At 35.7% G+C, this 19,629-nt stretch overlaps 1 protein-coding gene across 1 annotated transcript in view; it reads right to left on the reverse strand.

The window, feature by feature from the left end:
• PTPRQ (protein tyrosine phosphatase receptor type Q) overlaps positions 1 to 19,629 on the reverse strand; it is a 237,961-nt gene that overhangs the window by 83,312 nt on the left and 135,020 nt on the right. The window contains exon 44 of the mRNA XM_087814520.1: positions 2,405 to 2,728. Within this exon, the coding sequence (XP_087670646.1) occupies positions 2,405 to 2,728 (324 nt within the window). The remainder of the gene's footprint in view (positions 1 to 2,404; positions 2,729 to 19,629) is intronic.

A 19,629-nucleotide genomic window follows, 5' to 3' on the forward strand; every position in this document is an offset into this window, starting at 1 on the left:
TGGGAAAGTGGTTCTAGATGAGCTTAGAGTGATAGGTAAGGGCCAGGTCATGCAGGGCTCTTGTTAATCATGTTAAGAAATTTTAATTTTATTGACAACAATGGGAGTTCATTGGATGGCTTTTAAAAGGGGGAGTGACATCATCTGCTTTAGGTTTAAAAAGATCAGCCTGAAAGCTCAGGAGGTCAGTAGGGTTAATACAGTAGCAGTCGTGAGGATGGGACTGATATGGTAGCAACGCAAACGCGGGGATGCGGTAAGGCGGCAGGGCTGAGGGGGAAAGGGCACTGCCTCGGTTTTCACTCCCTGCAGCCGGATGAGTAATAGTGCACTTTACTGAGGGAGGGAAGACTGGCGGATGGGAAGGTTTGGGGCTTAGATCATGCTAATTTTGAGAGGTATATTGGACACACATGCCCAGTGATATCAGTTGGTCAGGTAAATATATTGATCTCAGTTCTGAAGAGCAGTTAGAGCTGGAAATAAACACATATTTGAGAATAATCACTATATAAGTACACTTTAAAGCCATCGGACAGGATAAGGGCACAAGGCGGGATCTCCTAGGGGTTGTATGTTGATAAATAAACGGGCCAGGAATATACAACTGAGGAATATACTGAGGGAGGGAAGACTATCTCTTGGCACTCTAAAACTCAGAGTTAAAAAAAAAGGGGGATGAAAGGTAGGAAAAAACCCAGAAGGGCAGATTTTACAGAAACCAAAAGCCAAAGTGCTACAAAGAGGAGAGGCTGGACAATCGTGTTGAAGGCTGACTTGTCCAGATTCTGTCTCAAATACTGAATTGCATTAACAAACATCTATTGGACATTTACTATACAAACGTTATGCCAGGTGCTCTGGGAAATAGAAACAAGAGACACATTTAGTGACCTATAAAATAAAGCCTCTAGATCAAAGCTTATTTTACTGTCTATAAAAGAACTACAACAGCATCCATTTATCACTGCAAATCTGTTTGCATGTGTGTTGCTCTACAAATAGGTACCAATTTTTTTTTTTTTTTAAAGAAAATGTGATTTGGATTTAACATGGATCATAGCAAAAGTCTTGGTTAAGATAGAAGGATGGTAACATAAGGTCCCCATATTATAGAGGGCTTGTGTGGGATGGTGTTGGGATGGGTGACCTGGCGATCTAAAATTTGCTCTGAAGGGCTTGGGGCAGGAAATGCATTTCAAAGACAGAGTAGCCATTTCTCAGAGCTCTGGCTTGCAGCACTTGATTTACAACTTATTTGTTTTGCATGGAAACTATCACAATTATATGTAGATAATGTTCCAGGTAAGTAATAGAAATATTTACTTAATTATGGTTAATGTTGTCTAAACAAGCAGGGTAACAAGTTAGTTTTAAAATACTAAGCTAAAGTTGCAAGAGCAATCTTTACCTACACTTAGTGATTTCTCTGGAAAAGCCTTTAAAGAGTGTTTATTTGAATGTAAAGGTCCTAATATATTTGTAGATGGAAAAACAATTTTGAGAGATTATTTTGTGTTTCTTCTCTGTATTTTCCCCTCTTCCATTTTCAAGCCAGGAGTCAGACCCTGGGTAAGTCTTTGCTTCAGAATTTCATACAGGTGAAAAGCACACACTGAAAAGTTGCTGGAAGACAGATCTGTCTGAGCTACTGTGAGTGCGTGGTGTGTGTGTGTGTGTGTGTGCGCGTGCGCACGCGTGTGTGTGTCTAAGCCTATAGTCACTGAAAAGGTTGAAAAGCCTGGCTTCATATTCTACAGATGTGAAGGAAAAATGCAGGGATGGACAAAGGGTTCTTGAAATCAATCAGTATAGACTAATAACAGACCATGAGAGAAGACGGTAAAGCTTTGTTGCAATAGAAGACTGGTAGGACCTTCACACAACTCTGTAAATTTGAGAAAAACCCTAATAATGACAGAAAGTAAATTTCCCATTGATATTCAATTAAGTTTAAAGTAAATGTGTTATTATATGAGTTAGTTTGTGTACTAACTCAGTGATTTTTATGTTCAGTGATTTACACACAATTTAATTAAGTAGAAATCACCATATAGATATAGACTACAACAGAAATCAGTGTATGATATATAATGATATATATATGTACAAATGGATATATGTGTGATATGCTCTTATGTGTGTACACACACACACACATACAATTTGCATGAAAGCCATCACAATTCTATATAGACAATGTTCAGAAGGAAAGAATAGAAAAATTTTTATTTACTTAATGTTTATAATGTTGTCACAGCAAGTAGGGCAGTTAGTTTTAATATATAAAATTTAAATAGTAAGAGCAATCTTTACCTACACTTTGAGTGATTTCTATGAAAAGTATTTAAAGAGCTTTTTCTTGAATGCAAAAATATATATACACATACAGGACAAAACTTACGGCCAGGCAGGGTTTGTGTAGATATCCAACTTGAGGCATTGCCATAGCCGGCATTGGTGCTGGCAGCCACTTGGAATCTATACCATCTAAATTTCTTTAATCCATATACTGTCTCTTCAGTTAGGTCAGCTTCATAGAGGTATTGAATTTGTTGGAATTCAATACATTCTTCAGGTTCCCATTCTCTGCATTTTTGAGCCCGAAGTTGAGTGGTAATCTTGTAATTTTGGAAGTAACCAAAGATAGTGTCAGGTCTCATCCATGTCAATGTTGCACTAGTTGACTGAACATTAGAAAAAGCAATATTTGTGGGAACACTGGGAACTAAAAATTAAAGACAAAAAAATAAAAAGCAATTGGAATTACCAAACATTTTGTAAACAGAAGTAAAAAATTAGATTTAAAAATACTTCTTATAATGTACCTAGTGGCATAATTGCCCTTAGATTAATATTAGGTGATGCTTCAGAGACCACAGGTTCAAAGGTAGAAGACAAAATAATTGTGATTATTTTTTATTCTTAATTTTGCTTCCAAATTCACTTACAATATAAACTTTTGCTTCATATACAAGCACTAGTACAAAAGAAAACTGCATGCTCATATAATCCTATGCCCTTCCCTAGGTATGGTCTGAGTTTCAATGTTCAGTTCCAAAGACAGACATTTTATATTTAAATGTCTAGACAGACACAAGTGCATCTTATATATAGTAAATGTTGATTATAAAATAATTTAAAATAAACAAGATTATTAAATGAATTAATAATTTATATAATTAGTTGATTTTTATTTTATCTTGTATACATTTAGAATTAACAAAACCCCTTCTAGAATATCATCCAGCACAGTGATATTAATACACAGACTAAGACACAGAGAAGTAGTGGAAAGTTCTAAGTTCTTTGGATTGAGCAAAAAGAAAGATGAAGTTGCTATTAACCAAGAGGCGGACAATTGTGGGGGGAGTAAACTTTGGAGAGAAAGATTAAGAATTGTTTTTTAGTACTTTTACTTTGAGATGCCTATCAGATATCCAGAAAGAGATGTAAAGTAGTGTATAGATGCATTAGTCTGGAGTTCTGTAGAGAGGTCTAGACTTGAGTTAAAATTTTAGATTTCTTCTTAAATTTTCACTGAATTATCTACAGACATATTGCATGCATATTTGCCTAAATCTGGAAGAAAAAAGAAAGTCTGATGCAATGGAGAACAAGTAGGAGATTACTTAGAGCCATTGGATTCAATTGACCAGACTGAATTACTCTGTTTTCAAATATTAATATTTATCATCAAATATTACTGCAGTTAAGCAAACATTAACCTTTAATGGAGCATAACAGAACAGTGATACACTACTTACAACACCCTCCCTCTTCTAGCGTTAGTTATGTAGAAAAACAATTAGAGAAGAGTTACATTTTAAGAAAAATTTACCTTTGTAGAGGAAATTTTAGAATTGGCTAAAAAGTGGAATTCCCATAACTTAGTCAAACCCCTCAGCCACTAAGTTTGAATTCAGACTACTGAAGAAAAAACATGTTTTCCAAGAAATTTCAACACAGAGAAATATGACTGATTTGGGGGTTCAGGATAAGCTTTAAGAGAAAAGATGGCATGTGAGATGGAATTTCACTGATTGTAAAGGTAGAGGTTCTAGAACAGGGGGTAACGTGATCTAAACCAAGTTTGACTGTAGTGTATAATTCATGTTGGCAGGAACAAATAGAAACACTGCACAATGGCCTGGGGACCTACTTTGTCACAGGGACTTACAGATAGCTTGTCAGGCAATGGAGAGCCATCAGGTTGTTAGAATAAGGTGTTCAGAAGTATATTTTTTCAAGTCCAGTTTGGTAGTTGCGGAAGAGGAAAAGAAATTCGTAGACCATTTGATTTGTTCAGGAAAGAAGAAAACAAGATGGTAGCAATAGGAGAAAAGAAAGGTGTTAGATCGCGTTTGGTGGTTGAATTCATAGAACAGGCAAATCAATCAGAAGGTCACAGAGTCAGAATGTGAAAGAAGGTTAGAGATAATCTTGGTCAACTTGTCTTTTTATGTCTGACCTTTATGTGGGTAGATGCCTCCCCAAGATTACCAACCCCTATACACTCAACTTCTTTCAGTTTTTCAACCAAACACTGATATAGATGCCGATGCGATGAAATTTTGCGGCTGTAACTAAGAATCCAAATAAGTTGACTTTAAAATAGGGAGAGACTATCCAGTTGGTCTGATTTTATAGCATGAGTCCTATAGAAGCAGAAAGTTTTCTTTGGTTTGCTATAAAAGAGAAAGTAAGATATTTTAAGCAAGAGATTAGACTCAATGCACACACAAAATTCTCCACTATTGGCTTTGTAGAAGGAGGAGACCACATAATAAAGAATTCAGGACATCTCTAGTTGCTGAGAGCAGCCCTTGGCTAAGCCAGCCAAGAAATAGTGATCTCAGTCCTACAAGTGTAAGAAACTGAATTTTGCCACAACCACATGAGCTTGAAAGAGGGCCTGAGCTCCATCGGAGAGTACAGCTGATTGACACCTTGATTTTAGCGGTGAGACTCTGAGAATCCAGACACAGTGTGCTCAGACTTTTGATCTATGGAACTGTGTGTGAATAGATCGATGTTGTTTTAAGTTACTAAGTCTGTGATAATTTGTGACATAGCAGCCCAAATGTCTATCAGTAGATGAGTGGATAAAATAGCTAGGGTACATTTACACAATGGAATACTACTCAGCTGTAAGAAGGAAGAAAACTTTACCTTTTGCAACCTGGAGAGCATTATGCTGAGTGAAATAAGCCAGTCAGAGAAAGACGAGTTCCATGATTTCACTGATATGTGGACTCTAATAACAAACTGAATTAACAGGCAAAATAGAGACAGACTCAGAGAGAGCAGGCAGACAGCTTTGGTGGGGTGTGGTGTGGCGGTGGGGGTGAAGGGATTGAGCATAAAAGAAAAAAAGAGAAGGAACTCATGGACACGAACAGCAGTGTGGTGATTGCTGGGGGGAGAGGGGTGGAAGAAAGTATAAGGGGGATAAATGGTGATGGAGAAAAAAATAAAATAAAGTAAGGACAAAAATAAAAGAAAAAGAAAACTAATATAACTTCCCTCTACAAAATAATCAATCTCGCCCAGCCAGTGCCACTCAGCGGTTGAGAGTTGACTTAGGATCCAGGAGATTGAGGTTTGATTCCGTCAGGACACATGCCGGGGTTGCGGGCTCGATCCCCAGTGGGGGTCGTGCAGGGGGCAGCCGATCAATGACTCTCTCATCATTGATGTTTCTATCTCTCTCTCTCTCTCTCTTCCTCTTTCTGAAATCAACAAAGATACATTCTTTAAAAAATTACCAATCTCTATCTAGTCTTTACTTAAATATATAGAGCAAAGGGAAACTCAACATCTTGAAAGGCTTCATTTTAAAATTTATTTCCAGATAGTTCTGTTGGTTTCTTCAGCCTTCATTATTTTGAACTGATATCTACCTTCCTATAAATCCTATATCTACACTGAAAACCCACCTCAAATAAGCCTAATCCTATTTTCATCTCCACTTCACTCCAACATTTATATCAAAGATCTAGAAAGGGTTTGATTCTGCATCCATTTCTATAAAAAAAAAAAAGATTGAGCAAATATATGTATGCTTGCATGTGTGTGTGTGTGCATGAACATGCACACACACACAAATGCCCATTTACCTATTATATTGTGTCCCTGAAGGTCCAGATTAATGCTTGGAACAAAGGAGGCAGTTAATAAGTATTTTTTATTGTATGAACAAATGAATAAAAGGGTATAACAGGGACTTGATTTAAATGATGAGGAAAGAATTTTCTGATTAATTATAATTTGATCAGAAACTTGACAGCCCGGCCGGGCGTGGCTCAGCAGTTGAGCATCGACCTAGGATACAGGAGATCGGGGTTCGATTCCCAATCAGGGCACATGCCCGGGTTGTGGGCTTGATCCCCAATCAGGGGGCGTGCAGGAGGCAGCTGATCAATGACTCTCTCATCATTGATGTTTCCATCTCTCTCTCTCCCTCTCCTTTCCTCTCTTTGAAATCAATAAAGATATATTAAAACAAACAAAACAAACACCTGACAGACAAAATGTAGCTTCCCAGGTGAAAAACAGCAGGATATGTTAAGACAGGGAGAAGAGAGTGTGGCACTTTGGGAACACTTAAAGAAGGCTGTTGAGTGTACAAGGAGTTGGATAGATAGAAAGTTGCAGATGTAGGCCAAAATCATATAATGTTGAGCCTTCTAGACTGGATTCAAGTTTTAGTTGTATCCTAAGTGCAGTGGGGATGATTGCGAAGTTTTAGATAGACTTTCATTTGCATTTAATCCATAGACTCTGCTCTTTCCCCACGAGAGCCAGGGAGTATAGTTTAGACATTTCCCGGTCCTTTGAGTCCACCACCAAGCACCCCTTCTGTTTCAATTTCCTTTACTTAGCATTTACTAAGCAACTAATGGCGGGAGAGGAGGGATGCATTAGCTATCCAATAAACTGGAGAAGTAAGAGGGCTACCCTTTCCCTATTTTGGCAGGAGAGATTAATAGATGTCCATGGTTCTATGAGGAACATTTTCCCCCGTTAAATGTTCAGATTTTAAAAAAGGAAACTTTAATGGCAAACTTGGTTGCACAGTAAAAAGATTTTCAGCAGGTTAATATTGATCCACAGACTCCTGTATTATCCAAAAAAGTGTTACAAAAAAGTAAAGGTTTAAATAAGATAGTATTTTAACTTGACAAAGAAACAAGGCCCATGCAAGAGCTATTTTTAATCTGGCTAAAGAAAGAGTAACAAAAATTACAGTTGCCTTCCCTGTGATGGATACAGTGGTGGACCTTGAACAGGCCCCCAGTGCTGACACATGGGCACTCAATAAATGTTGACTGTGCGGTTAAATTATGTTTCATTGAAAGTCCTTTGGTTTTCATGTAATAAAAAAAGTTGTCCATATTTTTCAATCAAATGTACGTAAAACAATGAAGCAGAAATAAAATCTAATCTGAAGCCAAATATATAACTCGCACACAATTTTATTTTAACAAGGCTACCTCAGAATCACTCATAAATGACCAGCAGTAACCCTCATTTATATCCAGTATCTTCTCTTTTGATGAACTGTGCATTGAACTAGACTATTTCAAAGCAACTGCCCTATTGAATTACAGATACAAAAAGGATTACACTCATTTTAGCATGGAGAATCAGATTTCCATTCTTTAAGAATGACTAAAAACCTCCAACTTTTTCTATCCACAGATGGTACTAATTTGAACACATCATTCCATGCTTCCTGGAGTAATCATGCAGCTTGCTTAGATTTTCTAAACATGACTGAACTGTGATGAAGCGATCAACATTCACTGCCAAGGTATTCCGTAAATTATATTTTTATTCATAAATTATTCTTATTGGTGAAATACTTTCATCATGGTGGAAATAAAAGTCTGTAGGTCTATATAAGTACAATGTGTTCCAGGTTTAAATGCATGTCAGTTTTAATGACTATTGCGTAGATTCCACTTAGGGGATGAAAATGTGTGTAAAACGTAATTATTCTCTAAATTTCTAAATATCAACTATTAGAAATTGCCAACCTTTATAATAGGATTCTGATGGTAGTTTTATTGACTTCTTGCTCACCTGATTAAATATACTAAAATAGGAGACCAAGTTTCCTTAATTATTTATGACTCCATATTTTTATCTTCAAGCACAGATGTACTCTCTTTTAAGCAAAACAGATGTATGAAAATTTATATTTATAAAACTTATAAAAGTCACACAATCTTTCTTAGTTTATTAGGAATATTTTTGTCTCTACTGATTTTAAATAATCAACAACCCTTTTAGAAACATAAGGAACAAATATATAATCTTAGCATATACAAACAAAAGTACAGTTTACTAACAAACACAGCATGGATAAAAATTAAAATAGAAATTCAAAGTTGAGTGCAAAGAAAATTTCAGCATACTATACATAAATTTTGCATTAACTTAAATTTAATTAAGAGAATTCACTGGACATTCACATTGAGTGGTATGGGCACGTTATCTGCTCCTTTTCATACACATATAAAAAGTAATTTAGCTAACTGAAACCAGCACAAACAGGTAATGCCAAAAGAAAAGGCTCAAAGGAAGGAGAAGATCTGGTAGCTATAACCTGAAAGAACAACTCAGGATCAGTAGAGATGTGAGAGAAAAGATGTTTAAGTATATTGAATATGACAAGAGATATATAAAAGGAAATGAAATGTTTGTTAAGGGCTAGAAAGTATACTAGACTGGAGAAAAGAAAGTCTAAGGAAGTAATAAGAAAAAAAAGGGGCCATCAAGTGTGGCATTACTGAAAGGCATTGAAAGTTTGAGAAATGAGTTTAGATGACTATTGTAGCCAATAGTGAACACCAACAGAGATTAATTGGTAAGGTATAAACAATGAAAGGACTGAAACTCCATGTAGCTAGTTTTTAAGAAAAAGTAAACTTGATAGAAACTGGTTAGATATTGTATATATGAAGTACAGTGCAGATTACAATGATTGCAAAGGATAATTAGGAATAAAGGTTAAATAAAAGGCAAAAGAATATGGGCAGAATGTGATGATTTATTGGTCAGAGAGGAAAAGGAGTGTAACAAATGGGATGAACCCAGGAATTCAGTCAATAGATAAAATAGATATGCTGTGTACTTTGTAGAAGTAAGTTATGATTTGGCTCTGGGTGTTATAGCATATAATATTAAAAAATCAACAATATAAATCTCAGTGGCAATAAAGACAAATTAAGTAATCAAGAAAAATGCAATAATCTCTGGTACTGAGATCAAAGATATATTTTGCCCTCCAAAGCGACATAAATAGGAGACGATGTAATTTAATGAACAATGTCTTCAACAGCATCCTTACCTGGTAAATGATAACTTTGTTTAACTTAGCTCGTTCTTATAAAAAAGCTAAGTGTGGGTGGGCAGGATAATTATCAAATATATTTTTGTAAAACTATTTCTTCAGAGATTCTACCTATTTAGTTCAGGTACACTTCTCTCAGGCACTCTGGCCTAATCCAGAGGTGGATTTCGGAGTGGCTGGAATAGTATTTACCAAAATATGCTACATAAATATGATTTTAGGTGATACTACAAAGCTGAGAATACGGGTTGGCACACTTATTAGTGTGACAAATTAAATCATCTTAACATATTTCATTTGCATGAAAGGGAACTGAGGAATTGTCTATCAGGAGGGCTGAGATTTCCTAAAAATTTTTTAACTTGTTTGTCCCAATGTGTGTATACACAGACAATTAGGGACCCAAAATTGTATGAACAAGAGCTATAGTAATATTTGTGTGGTTTTTTAAGATTTGCTATTGATTTTTAAAGAGAAAGGAAGGGGTAGAGAGAGAGAGAAACACCGATCAATAGCGAAACCTCAATCGGCTGCCCCCTGTACTCCCCCTACTGGGGACTGAGCCCGTAATCTGGGCTTCGACCTGACAACCCTTTGGTGCACCGGATGATGCCCAGCCCACTAAGCCACACAGGCCCAGGGCAATAATATTAGTTTTAAACCAAGTATTAGTGAACATAGAACTTATTTATTAAAATATTTCAGTAAAAGTCTTTTTTCTTTTTTGAGGACAGTACAAGGAAAGCAGGTTATACTTGTCCTATTTGGAGGTAAAGTGACTTGATTTGTTTTACAGTCATTAGTTTGACAACTATACATAGCAAGTTATCTCATGAGAATATCTATCAAAACTGACAACTGTGATTTAAAATAGTTCATATGAAGCAGTTCTTAGGGGAGTAATTACATAGTAGAGTTAATTGTCTATTAAAACCATTACATTAACATCTGGAGACTAAATTGAACAATTAATATTGATAAGGAAATGAGAAAGACATACTGGTTTGTAGGGATTCACTTGAGGATAGATAGGAGTAAATAAAATATTACTTTATATCTTGTTAGCATGGATAGATAGAATGTCTTGGGTGGAGAAGCTTAGGTTAGCATAAGAGGTCAGAAAAAAGCCCCAATTTAAGATAAATATTTATATATAAGCTTTGAAATCATGAGAGTGAAAGAACATTTAAAATTAATATTTACAGTGTCAGAACAGCAGATGATAAGCTCAGTAGTTAAATGGATAGTGAAGTAAAATGAGGGAAAAATCATAAAAAATGCAAGTAAGCCAATAATGTCTGGCACACATGGATACCCAAGAGATATTTGTTTAACAAATAAATGAATAAGTGAACAAACTAATGGACAGATGAACAAGATGCATGGATTCACACAAAAATTTCAAGAAGAAAGTGTCACCAATGCTGACTGATGAACAAAGGTCACCAATCAAACGCTACTTGAAACAATTACTGGTTTTAAGGATGGTGGCTGTACAAAAAAAAACCCATTAATTTAAAATATTCAAAAGGTCCTAAAGTTTGGTGAAAGCTCTGTAGGAAAGAAGAATTGGGATTTCTCAGGGATTCAGAAAGGGAGGGAGGAAGGGAGGGAGGGAGAGAGAGGAGGAGGAGGAGGAGAAGAAGAAGAAGAAGAGGAGGAGGAGGAAGAAGAAGAGGAAGAAAGAGGAGGAGGAGGAGAAGAAGAGGAAGAAGAAGAGGAAGAAGGAGGAGGAGAACAAGAGGAGGAAGAGGAAGGAGGAGGAGGAGGAGGAGAAGAAGAAGAAGGGGAGGAGGAAGAATTTCAACATGAAATGAAACGAGACAGAGAGGGAAGGAAAAACAATCAGAGAAGAAAGAATCAAAGGATGAAGTGAAACTGGGAACTCTGTGAAATAAAGTAGTCAACAGAAATATCTCAAAATATTTTTAAGAAAAAAAATAATTACTGTTTAATTTAAAGTCACGTATATTATTGAACTGTAAACACCTCTTCTATATACTTGTCACAAGATATTCAGTAAGGCTATTGTACATAAAAAAGTTCAGTGTGACTTGGGTTGTTAAAATCATGCAAAAAAAAAAAAAATGGCAGAAGCAGCCAAAAATTTATATCAAAATACCCCAGTGCCCAAACAGAATAAATTTGGGGATTTGTTCTGATAATGCCAGAATAGTTATATCAGACTAATCCTCCTGCATATAGCAAGTATGAGCTCTGGGGAAAAGAAAACAATTCTGGCTTGGATGTCAGAGAATGGGGTGTAGGAAGAAGGGAGTAACAGAGAGGGGAAACCCAAATTCTGGATCTAAACTCCTCTGAAATTCTTGGCTAATCTTTTAACTGTACACATATAAAGAACATGACAGAGTGCAGTGGAAAGCAACGGACAAAAAACAGAGTAGAAATTTTAGTTGTTTCCTAATGCAGGGGTGACAGAATTTGGAAATCGATAAACAGCTCAGACTTCATTAAAATCTCAAAAGGAGCATACATTTACTTTACTCTGTGTCCCTGGATTAAGGAATTCTCTCTAAAATAAGGATAAAACCCAAAGGACATATTTATAAAATTACCACTTCCAGCAATTTTATGATCTTATAGAATTAAAGCCACACTTTTTAAAAGAAGATAACAAATTCCAGAATTTTTGCAAAATATCACCAATGATATCCGATGTAAGTTTAAAAATTTCTAGGCAGATAGAAAAATTACTAGACAAGGAAATGGGACTCAGAGTCAAGAAGAAAATGTGTTCAATAGAAAAACATCACAGAATAAGTCAGATGTAGGAATTAGAAGAAAATGTATTTAAAAAGCTATTATAAATATTTTATTTGACTTAATGGAAAACAGTTACAATTAGAAAACAAATGGTCAATTTCAGCATAGAAATTGAAATAATGAAACAGAACTAAATGAAAATTCTAGAATTTAAATGTACAATATCCTAAATGAAAAATACATTGGACTTGTTCAACACCAGACCAAAAAATGGTCAACCTGATAACACATCAATAAAATTCCAATCTGATGAACAAATTTTTAAAAAGTGAAAAAATTTAATAAAACTTTAAGGAATAATATCAAGAGGTATGTAAATGGAGTCCCAGGAGAATAGGATAAAAGAGCACTGAAAAATATTTTAAAAAAATAATGGCCCAAAATTTCTCAATTTTGGAAAACATTAACTTACAAAAACCAAATCTAAATGAACTCACAGCAAAATAAATACAATAAAACCTATACTAGATATATCATTGTCAAACTGTTTAAAAATAAATATAGAAAAAAAAAATCCTAAAAAATGCTATAAAAATTACATATTTAACACAGGAGAACTAATGATATAAATGGCAGTTGACATATCATTAAAGATAATGAGTACTAGAAGACAAAGTTATCTTTAAAATAAAAATGGGGGTAGGGAGGTGGACTACTATCAACCCAGAATTTTACATACAGAGGAAAAAAATCCTTCAAAGAGTAGAAGCAAAATGAATTTATTTTTCAAAAAACTAAAATCTGAAAGAATTTAATGCTAGAAGAAAGAATTTGATGCATACCTGCATTAGAAGAAATTCTAGTTTCTTTAGCTGAAAGGGAAATAACACTAGATGCAACTCATAACTACTAGAATAAATGAAGAACACCAAAAATGGTAATTAGAAGAAAAAAATATGTGGCCTTTCCTTTATTTTTTTAAATGTCTACTGGCTCTGTAAGTAAAAATAATACAATAAATTTGGGGTTTTACCATGTACATAGATGTGAATTATTTAAAATATATAATTTGCAAATGTATGACCAAAAAAAGCACAAAATATGGGGAAATATACAAAATTGTACTTTTGCAAGTTCATATATTTTATGTGAAGTTGTACAATATTAACTTAAGTAGTCATGATAAGCTAAGGAAGCATATTGTAATCCCTTGAGCAACTGCTAAAAATAATAAAATGAGGAAGTATAGATAAAAATCCAATAGAGAAATTAAAATAGAGAGCTAAACTACTCAATTAATCAACAGAAAGGCAAAAAGAAAAAGCAAACGAAATAAAAAGAGAGAGGACAAATAGAAAACAAATAGCAAACAGTAGAACTAAAATTAACAATGACTTTAAATATAAATATATTAAATGCTTCATTTAAAAAGTGGAGATTCTCTGACAAGATAAAAATGAGACATAATATATGTTGTCCACAAAAGACATAGTTTTCTGTCTATTAGACCCGGTTTAAATATGACACAAATAGGAGATTCCAAGATGGCAACTGACTGAGTGGAAGCTACACTCTTCCAGGACCAATCTGGATTTACAACTAAAACATAAAAAAACTATCCTGAAGACGAGCTGGAGAGAACCCTCATAACCAAGGAAGAAAACTGGAGCCCTCATAAAGACTGGTAGGAAGTGCGGACTAGAGGGCTGGCTGGGCTCCCACAGGCAACAGCTGAAGGTCCTAAGGGGTAGCTCAGCTGTGGGGGGCTCCCACTTAGGATACTGGGGCCTAAACCCCAGGCTGGGCTTCCCAGCCAAGAGCACCAGAACTGAGAAAGGTGCCCACATAACATCTGGCTTGAAAAGCAGCCAGGTTTCTAGCTGCCAGGGAGAGATGGCTGGAAATGCAGGCACCCTCTTAAAAAGCCAACACAAAGTTTCGTGTGCAGCCACTCACCTTGGACTCCGGTGGAGGGGTAATGGAGTGGACTGGATCTGTATGGGGAGAGTCTGGGGTTGTGGGCTCTGGAGAGTGAGATCAGAGGATGCCTATCTGGATTCCTGTGCCAAGTCATTCACCCAGACTGTGGGGGACATCTTTCTCCAGCAGAAAATTTTTGGCTTTTGCTTGAAGGGGGGAAGCAACTGCCCCACCCTCCTGGAAAGCCCTCTTGCCCTGCCCAGAGGAGTTTCTACAGCCAGAAGGCTCATTAAGAGAATCAGATTAATCAGCCTGCAGGCAGAGGCAGACCTCAGAGTGCTTTGAATCTTTGCCTGAGCTATTTTGGGACCCATGCCTTGGAAAAGCAGACTTTGGTGTGCATCTTGGCACTGTCCAAATGTACCCAGTCCCAGTACAGGAGACCTCAAGCCTAGGGTTGTTGATAGCCACAAACAGAGTACTCAGGGCCAGTCACAAACTGCGTCTGACATTGGCCTGTACCAGAGACCCTCCAAAAAGACTGAGAGTCCTGGCAGATATACATAGTACTTAGAAACAAACCTCACAAAGTAGCCAAAATGGGGAGACCAAAAAACAAGGCCCAAATGAAAGAACAAGAGAAGTCTCCAGAAAAAGAGCCAAATGAAAGGGAGATAAGCAATCACTCAGATACAGAGTTCAGAATACTGATTGTAAGGATGCTCACAGCATGAAAAAAATACATGGAAACTATGAAAGAAATTAAGAATAACATAGGAGAAATAAAGAATACATTGGAAGAAATAAAGCAGATTAGAGGAAGCTGAGGATTGGATCAGTGAACTAGAAGAGAGGGTAGAAAAAAAATCACTCAATCAGAGACTCAAAAACAAAAAACAATTAAAAAACAGGATAGTCTAAGGGAGCTGTGAGACAACATGAAATGTAACAACATTCACATTATTGGAACACCAGAGGAGGTCGAAGGTAAGCAAAGGTTAGAGAACCTGTTTGATGAAATAATGGCAAAAAACTTCCTTAATCTGGTGAAGGAAAATGTCACACAAGTTCAGGAGGCACAGAGAGTCCCAAGCAAGAAGAATCCAAAGAGGCCCACGCCCAGACACATCATAATTAAAATGCCAAGAATTCAAGACAAAGAGAGAATCTTAAAGGAAGCTAGAGAAAAGCAATCCATTACCTACAAAGGAGCCCCCATAAGGCTGCAATCTGACTTCTCATCAGAAACTCTAAAGGTCAGAAGGGAATGGCATAAAGTATTCGAGGTAATGCAAAACAAGGATCTGAAACCAAGACTACTCTATCCAGCAAGATTATCATTCAAGATAGATGATGAAATAAAGAGCTTCCCAGACAAAACAAAAAGCTAAATGAGTTTATCACTATAAAACCAGCATTATAGGAAATGTTAAAGGGACTGCTATAATTAGAAGTAGAAATAGAGAAAATAAGAAACATAGGCATAAAGAAATCAAATGGCAGTAGGTAAGTATCTTTCAACAATAACCTTAAATGTAAATGGAGTAAATGCCTCAATAAAAAGAAATAGGGTAGCTGAATGGATAAGAAAACATGACCCAAATATATGCTGTATACAAGAGACCCACCTCAGAACAAAAGACTCACACAGGATGAGAGTGAAGGGATGGAAAATATTTTCCATGCAAATAGAAATGAAAAAAAAGCTGGGGTAGCAATACTCACATGGGACAAAATAGACTTCAAAATGAAGGCCATAACAAGAGACAAGAAAGGTCATTACATAATACTAAAGGGATCAATCCAACAAGAGGATATAACCCTGATAAACATATATGCACACAATATGGGAGCACCAAAATTTATAAAAAATAATTCTAGAGGACTTTAAGGGAGAGATCGACAGCAATACAGTCATACTAGCAAACTTTAACACCCCACTGACTTCACTGGATAGGTCTTCCAGACAAAAAATCAAGGAAACAATGACCCTAAATGACACTCTAGATCAGATGGATTTAATTGACGTTTACAGAACATTCCACCCCAAAGCTGCAGAATATACATTCTTCTCAAGTGCACACAGGACATTCTCAAAGATAGACCACATGTTAAGAAACAAAACAAGTCTCTACAAGTTCAAGGAGACTGAAATCCTATCAAGCATCTCTTGGATCACAGAGGCATGAAATTAGAAATCAACTACAATAAAAACACTAAAAAACACTCAAACACATGGAGGCTAAGTAGCATGCTTTTAAACAATGAATGAGTTACCAAAGAGATCAAGAAAGAAATTAAAAACTTCCTGGAAACAAATGAAAATGAACACACAACAACTCCAAATCTATGGGACTCAATGAAAGCAGTTCTATACAGGCCTACCTCAAAAAACAAGAAAAACTTCTAATAAACTCTCTAACCCTACGACTTAAAAACTGAGAAAGAGAACAACAGGAAAAGCCTAGAGTAAGTAGAAAGAAGGAAATAATAAAGATCAGAGCAGAAATAAATGAAATAGAGACTAAAAATACAATACAAAAGATCAATGAAACCAAGAGCTGGTTCTTTGAAAAGGTAAACAAGACTGATGAACCTTTAGCCAGACTCATCAAGAAGCAAAGAAAGAGGACCCAAATAAACAAAATCGGAAATGAAAGAGGTGAAATAACAGCTGACCCAACAGAAATACAAAGGATTGTAAGAAAATACTATGAACAACTATATGCCACCAAGCTGGACAACCTGGATGAAATGGACAAATTCCTTGAAAAATACAACCTTCCAAAATTCAATCAGGAAGAGTCAGAAAGCCTGATATGCCAATACCTGCTGATAAAGTTGAAGCAGTAATCAAAGGGCACCCAGCACACAAAAGCCCTGGCCCAGATGGCTTCACAGGGGAGTTTTACCAAACATTCCAAGAAGAATTAACACCTACACTCATAATATCCAAGAGGAAGGAAAACTTCCCAACTCTTTTTGCCAGGCCAGCATTCATCTAATTCCAAAACCAGATAAAGACACTACAAAGAAAGAGAATTATAGGCCAATATCCCTGATGAACATAGATGCTAAAATCTTCTACAAAATATTAGCAAATTGGATCTAGCAATATATTAAAAAGATCATACACCATGACCAAGTGGGATTTACTCCAGGGATGCAAGGCTGGTACAATATTCACAAATCAATAAACATGATACATCACATAAACAAACTGAAAGACAAAAATCACATGATCAATATGCAGAAAAAGCATTTGATAAAATCCAACACCCATTTTTGATAAAAACTCTCAGCAAAGTGGGAATAGAGGGATCATACCTCAACATATTAAAGGCCATATATGACAAACCTACAGCCAACATCACACTCAATGGGGAAAAACTAAAACCATTTCCCATAAGAACAGGAACAAGACAAGGGTGTCCACTTTCACCACTCTTATTCAACATAGTGCTGGAAGTCCTAGCCACAGCCATCAGACAAGAAGAAAACATAAAAGGCATCCACATTGGATAGGAGAAAACAAAACTGTCATTATTTGAAGATGTCATGATATTGTATGTAGAAAATCCTAAAAACTCCACCAAAAAGATACTAGATTTAATAAATGAATTCAGCAAGGTAGCAGGATACAAAATTAACACCCAGAAATCGATGGCATTTTTATACACCAATAGTGAACTCTCAGAAAGAGTAACTAAAAAAACAATATCATTTATCACTGCAACTAAAAAAATAAGATACCTAGGAATAAACTTAACCAAAGAGATAAAAGACCTGTACTCAGAAAACTACAGGACACTGAAAAAAGAAATAGAGGAAGATATAAACAAATGGAAAATATACCATGTTTATGGAATGGAAGAATTAACATCATTAAAATGTCCATACTACCCAAAGCAATCTATAAATTCAATGCAATCCCTATTAAAATACCAACAGCATATTTCACAGACCTAGAACAAACACTTCGAAAATTTATATGGAACAAAAAACACCCTGAAGAGCCAACAGCAATCCTGAGAAAGAAAAACAAAGTTAGAGGGATCACAATACCAGATATGAAGTTATACTACAAAACCACTGAAATTAAAACAGCCTGGTACTGGGACAAGAACAGATGTGTAGATCAGTGGAACAGAACAGAGGACCCAGAAATTGATCCATGCTATTATGGTCAATTATATTGATAAAGGAGGCAAGAACATACAATGGAGTAAAGACAGTCTTTTCAATAAATGGTGTTGGGAAAATTGGACAGATACATGCAAAAAAATGAAACTAGACCACCAACTTAACACCATACCCACAAGTAAATTCAAAATGGATAATAGACTTAAATGTAAGACATGAAACCATAAAAATCCTAGAAGAAAACACAGGCAGCAAAATCTCAGACATCTCTCGTAGCAATATGTTTGCTGATACATCTCCTAGGGCAAGAGAAACTAAGGAGAAAATAAACAAATGGGACTACATCAACATAAAAAGCTTCTGCACAGCAAAAAAAACCATCAACAAAACGAAAAGGGAGCCCACTGTATGGGAGAACATATTTGCCAATGACACATCTGATAAAGGGTTATATCCAAAATATATGAGGAACTAAGGAACTCATACAACTTAAAAATAGGAAGACAAACAATCTAATTAAAAAATGGGCACAAAGGACCTGAATAGACACTTCTCTAAAGATGGCTGAGAGACATGTGAAAAAATGTTCAAGGTCACTAATCATCAGAGAGATGCAAATTAAAACCACAATGAAGTATCACTTCAAACCTGTCAGAACAGCTACCATCAGCAAATCAACAAATGACAAGTGCTGGAGAGGGTGTGGAGAAAAGGGAACCTTAGCACACTGCTGGTGGGAAGGCAGACTGGGGCAGCCACTGTGGAAAACAGATCAGGGGTCAATGAAATGGAAAACAGATAGCAGAGAACATTAACAAATTCAAAAGTTGGTTCCTTAGAAAAATTAATAAAATTCATAAACACTTATCAAGCCATATATAAAATGATAATGCATCTGACCAAGTGTCATTTATCCTGAGAATGTTAAATTGCATTTAACATTCAAAAATAAATCATGTAATTTACCATAGTAACAGAATAAAAGAGAGAAAAAGTATGATCATGGCATCTACAGAAATCCTATAGCAAACACTGTATAAAATGATAAAGGATTGATGCTTCTCAAGAGTGGGAACAATGCAAAGATTTCTTTTTACTGCATCTATTTAATTTAGTATCAAAGAGTCTAGCCAGTGAAATAAGGTAAACACAAAAAGTCATAGAGTTTAGAAAGATAGACATAAAAATAACTATTATAGGTGGAATATTTTAATGTAGGAAGTTCTAAAGGATTATTTTTTAAACCCCTTTTAGGATTAATAAGTGAACTTAGCATTGTAGGATGCAATATTAATATACAAAATCAATTGTATTTCTATATTCTATATCAAACAACTGGTAACTAAAATTAACATGATTCTGTTTAGAATAACATTAAAAAATTAAATACCTAGGTATAATTTTAACAAATGACATGAGAAACTTATTTGCTGATAATTACAAACCACTGATGAAGGAAATTATAATCTAAAAATGGAGTA

Source organism: Miniopterus natalensis, chromosome 2 (genome assembly GCF_054644295.1).
Source record: "Miniopterus natalensis isolate mMinNat1 chromosome 2, mMinNat1.hap1, whole genome shotgun sequence".
Classification (NCBI taxonomy): Eukaryota; Metazoa; Chordata; class Mammalia; order Chiroptera; family Miniopteridae; genus Miniopterus; species Miniopterus natalensis.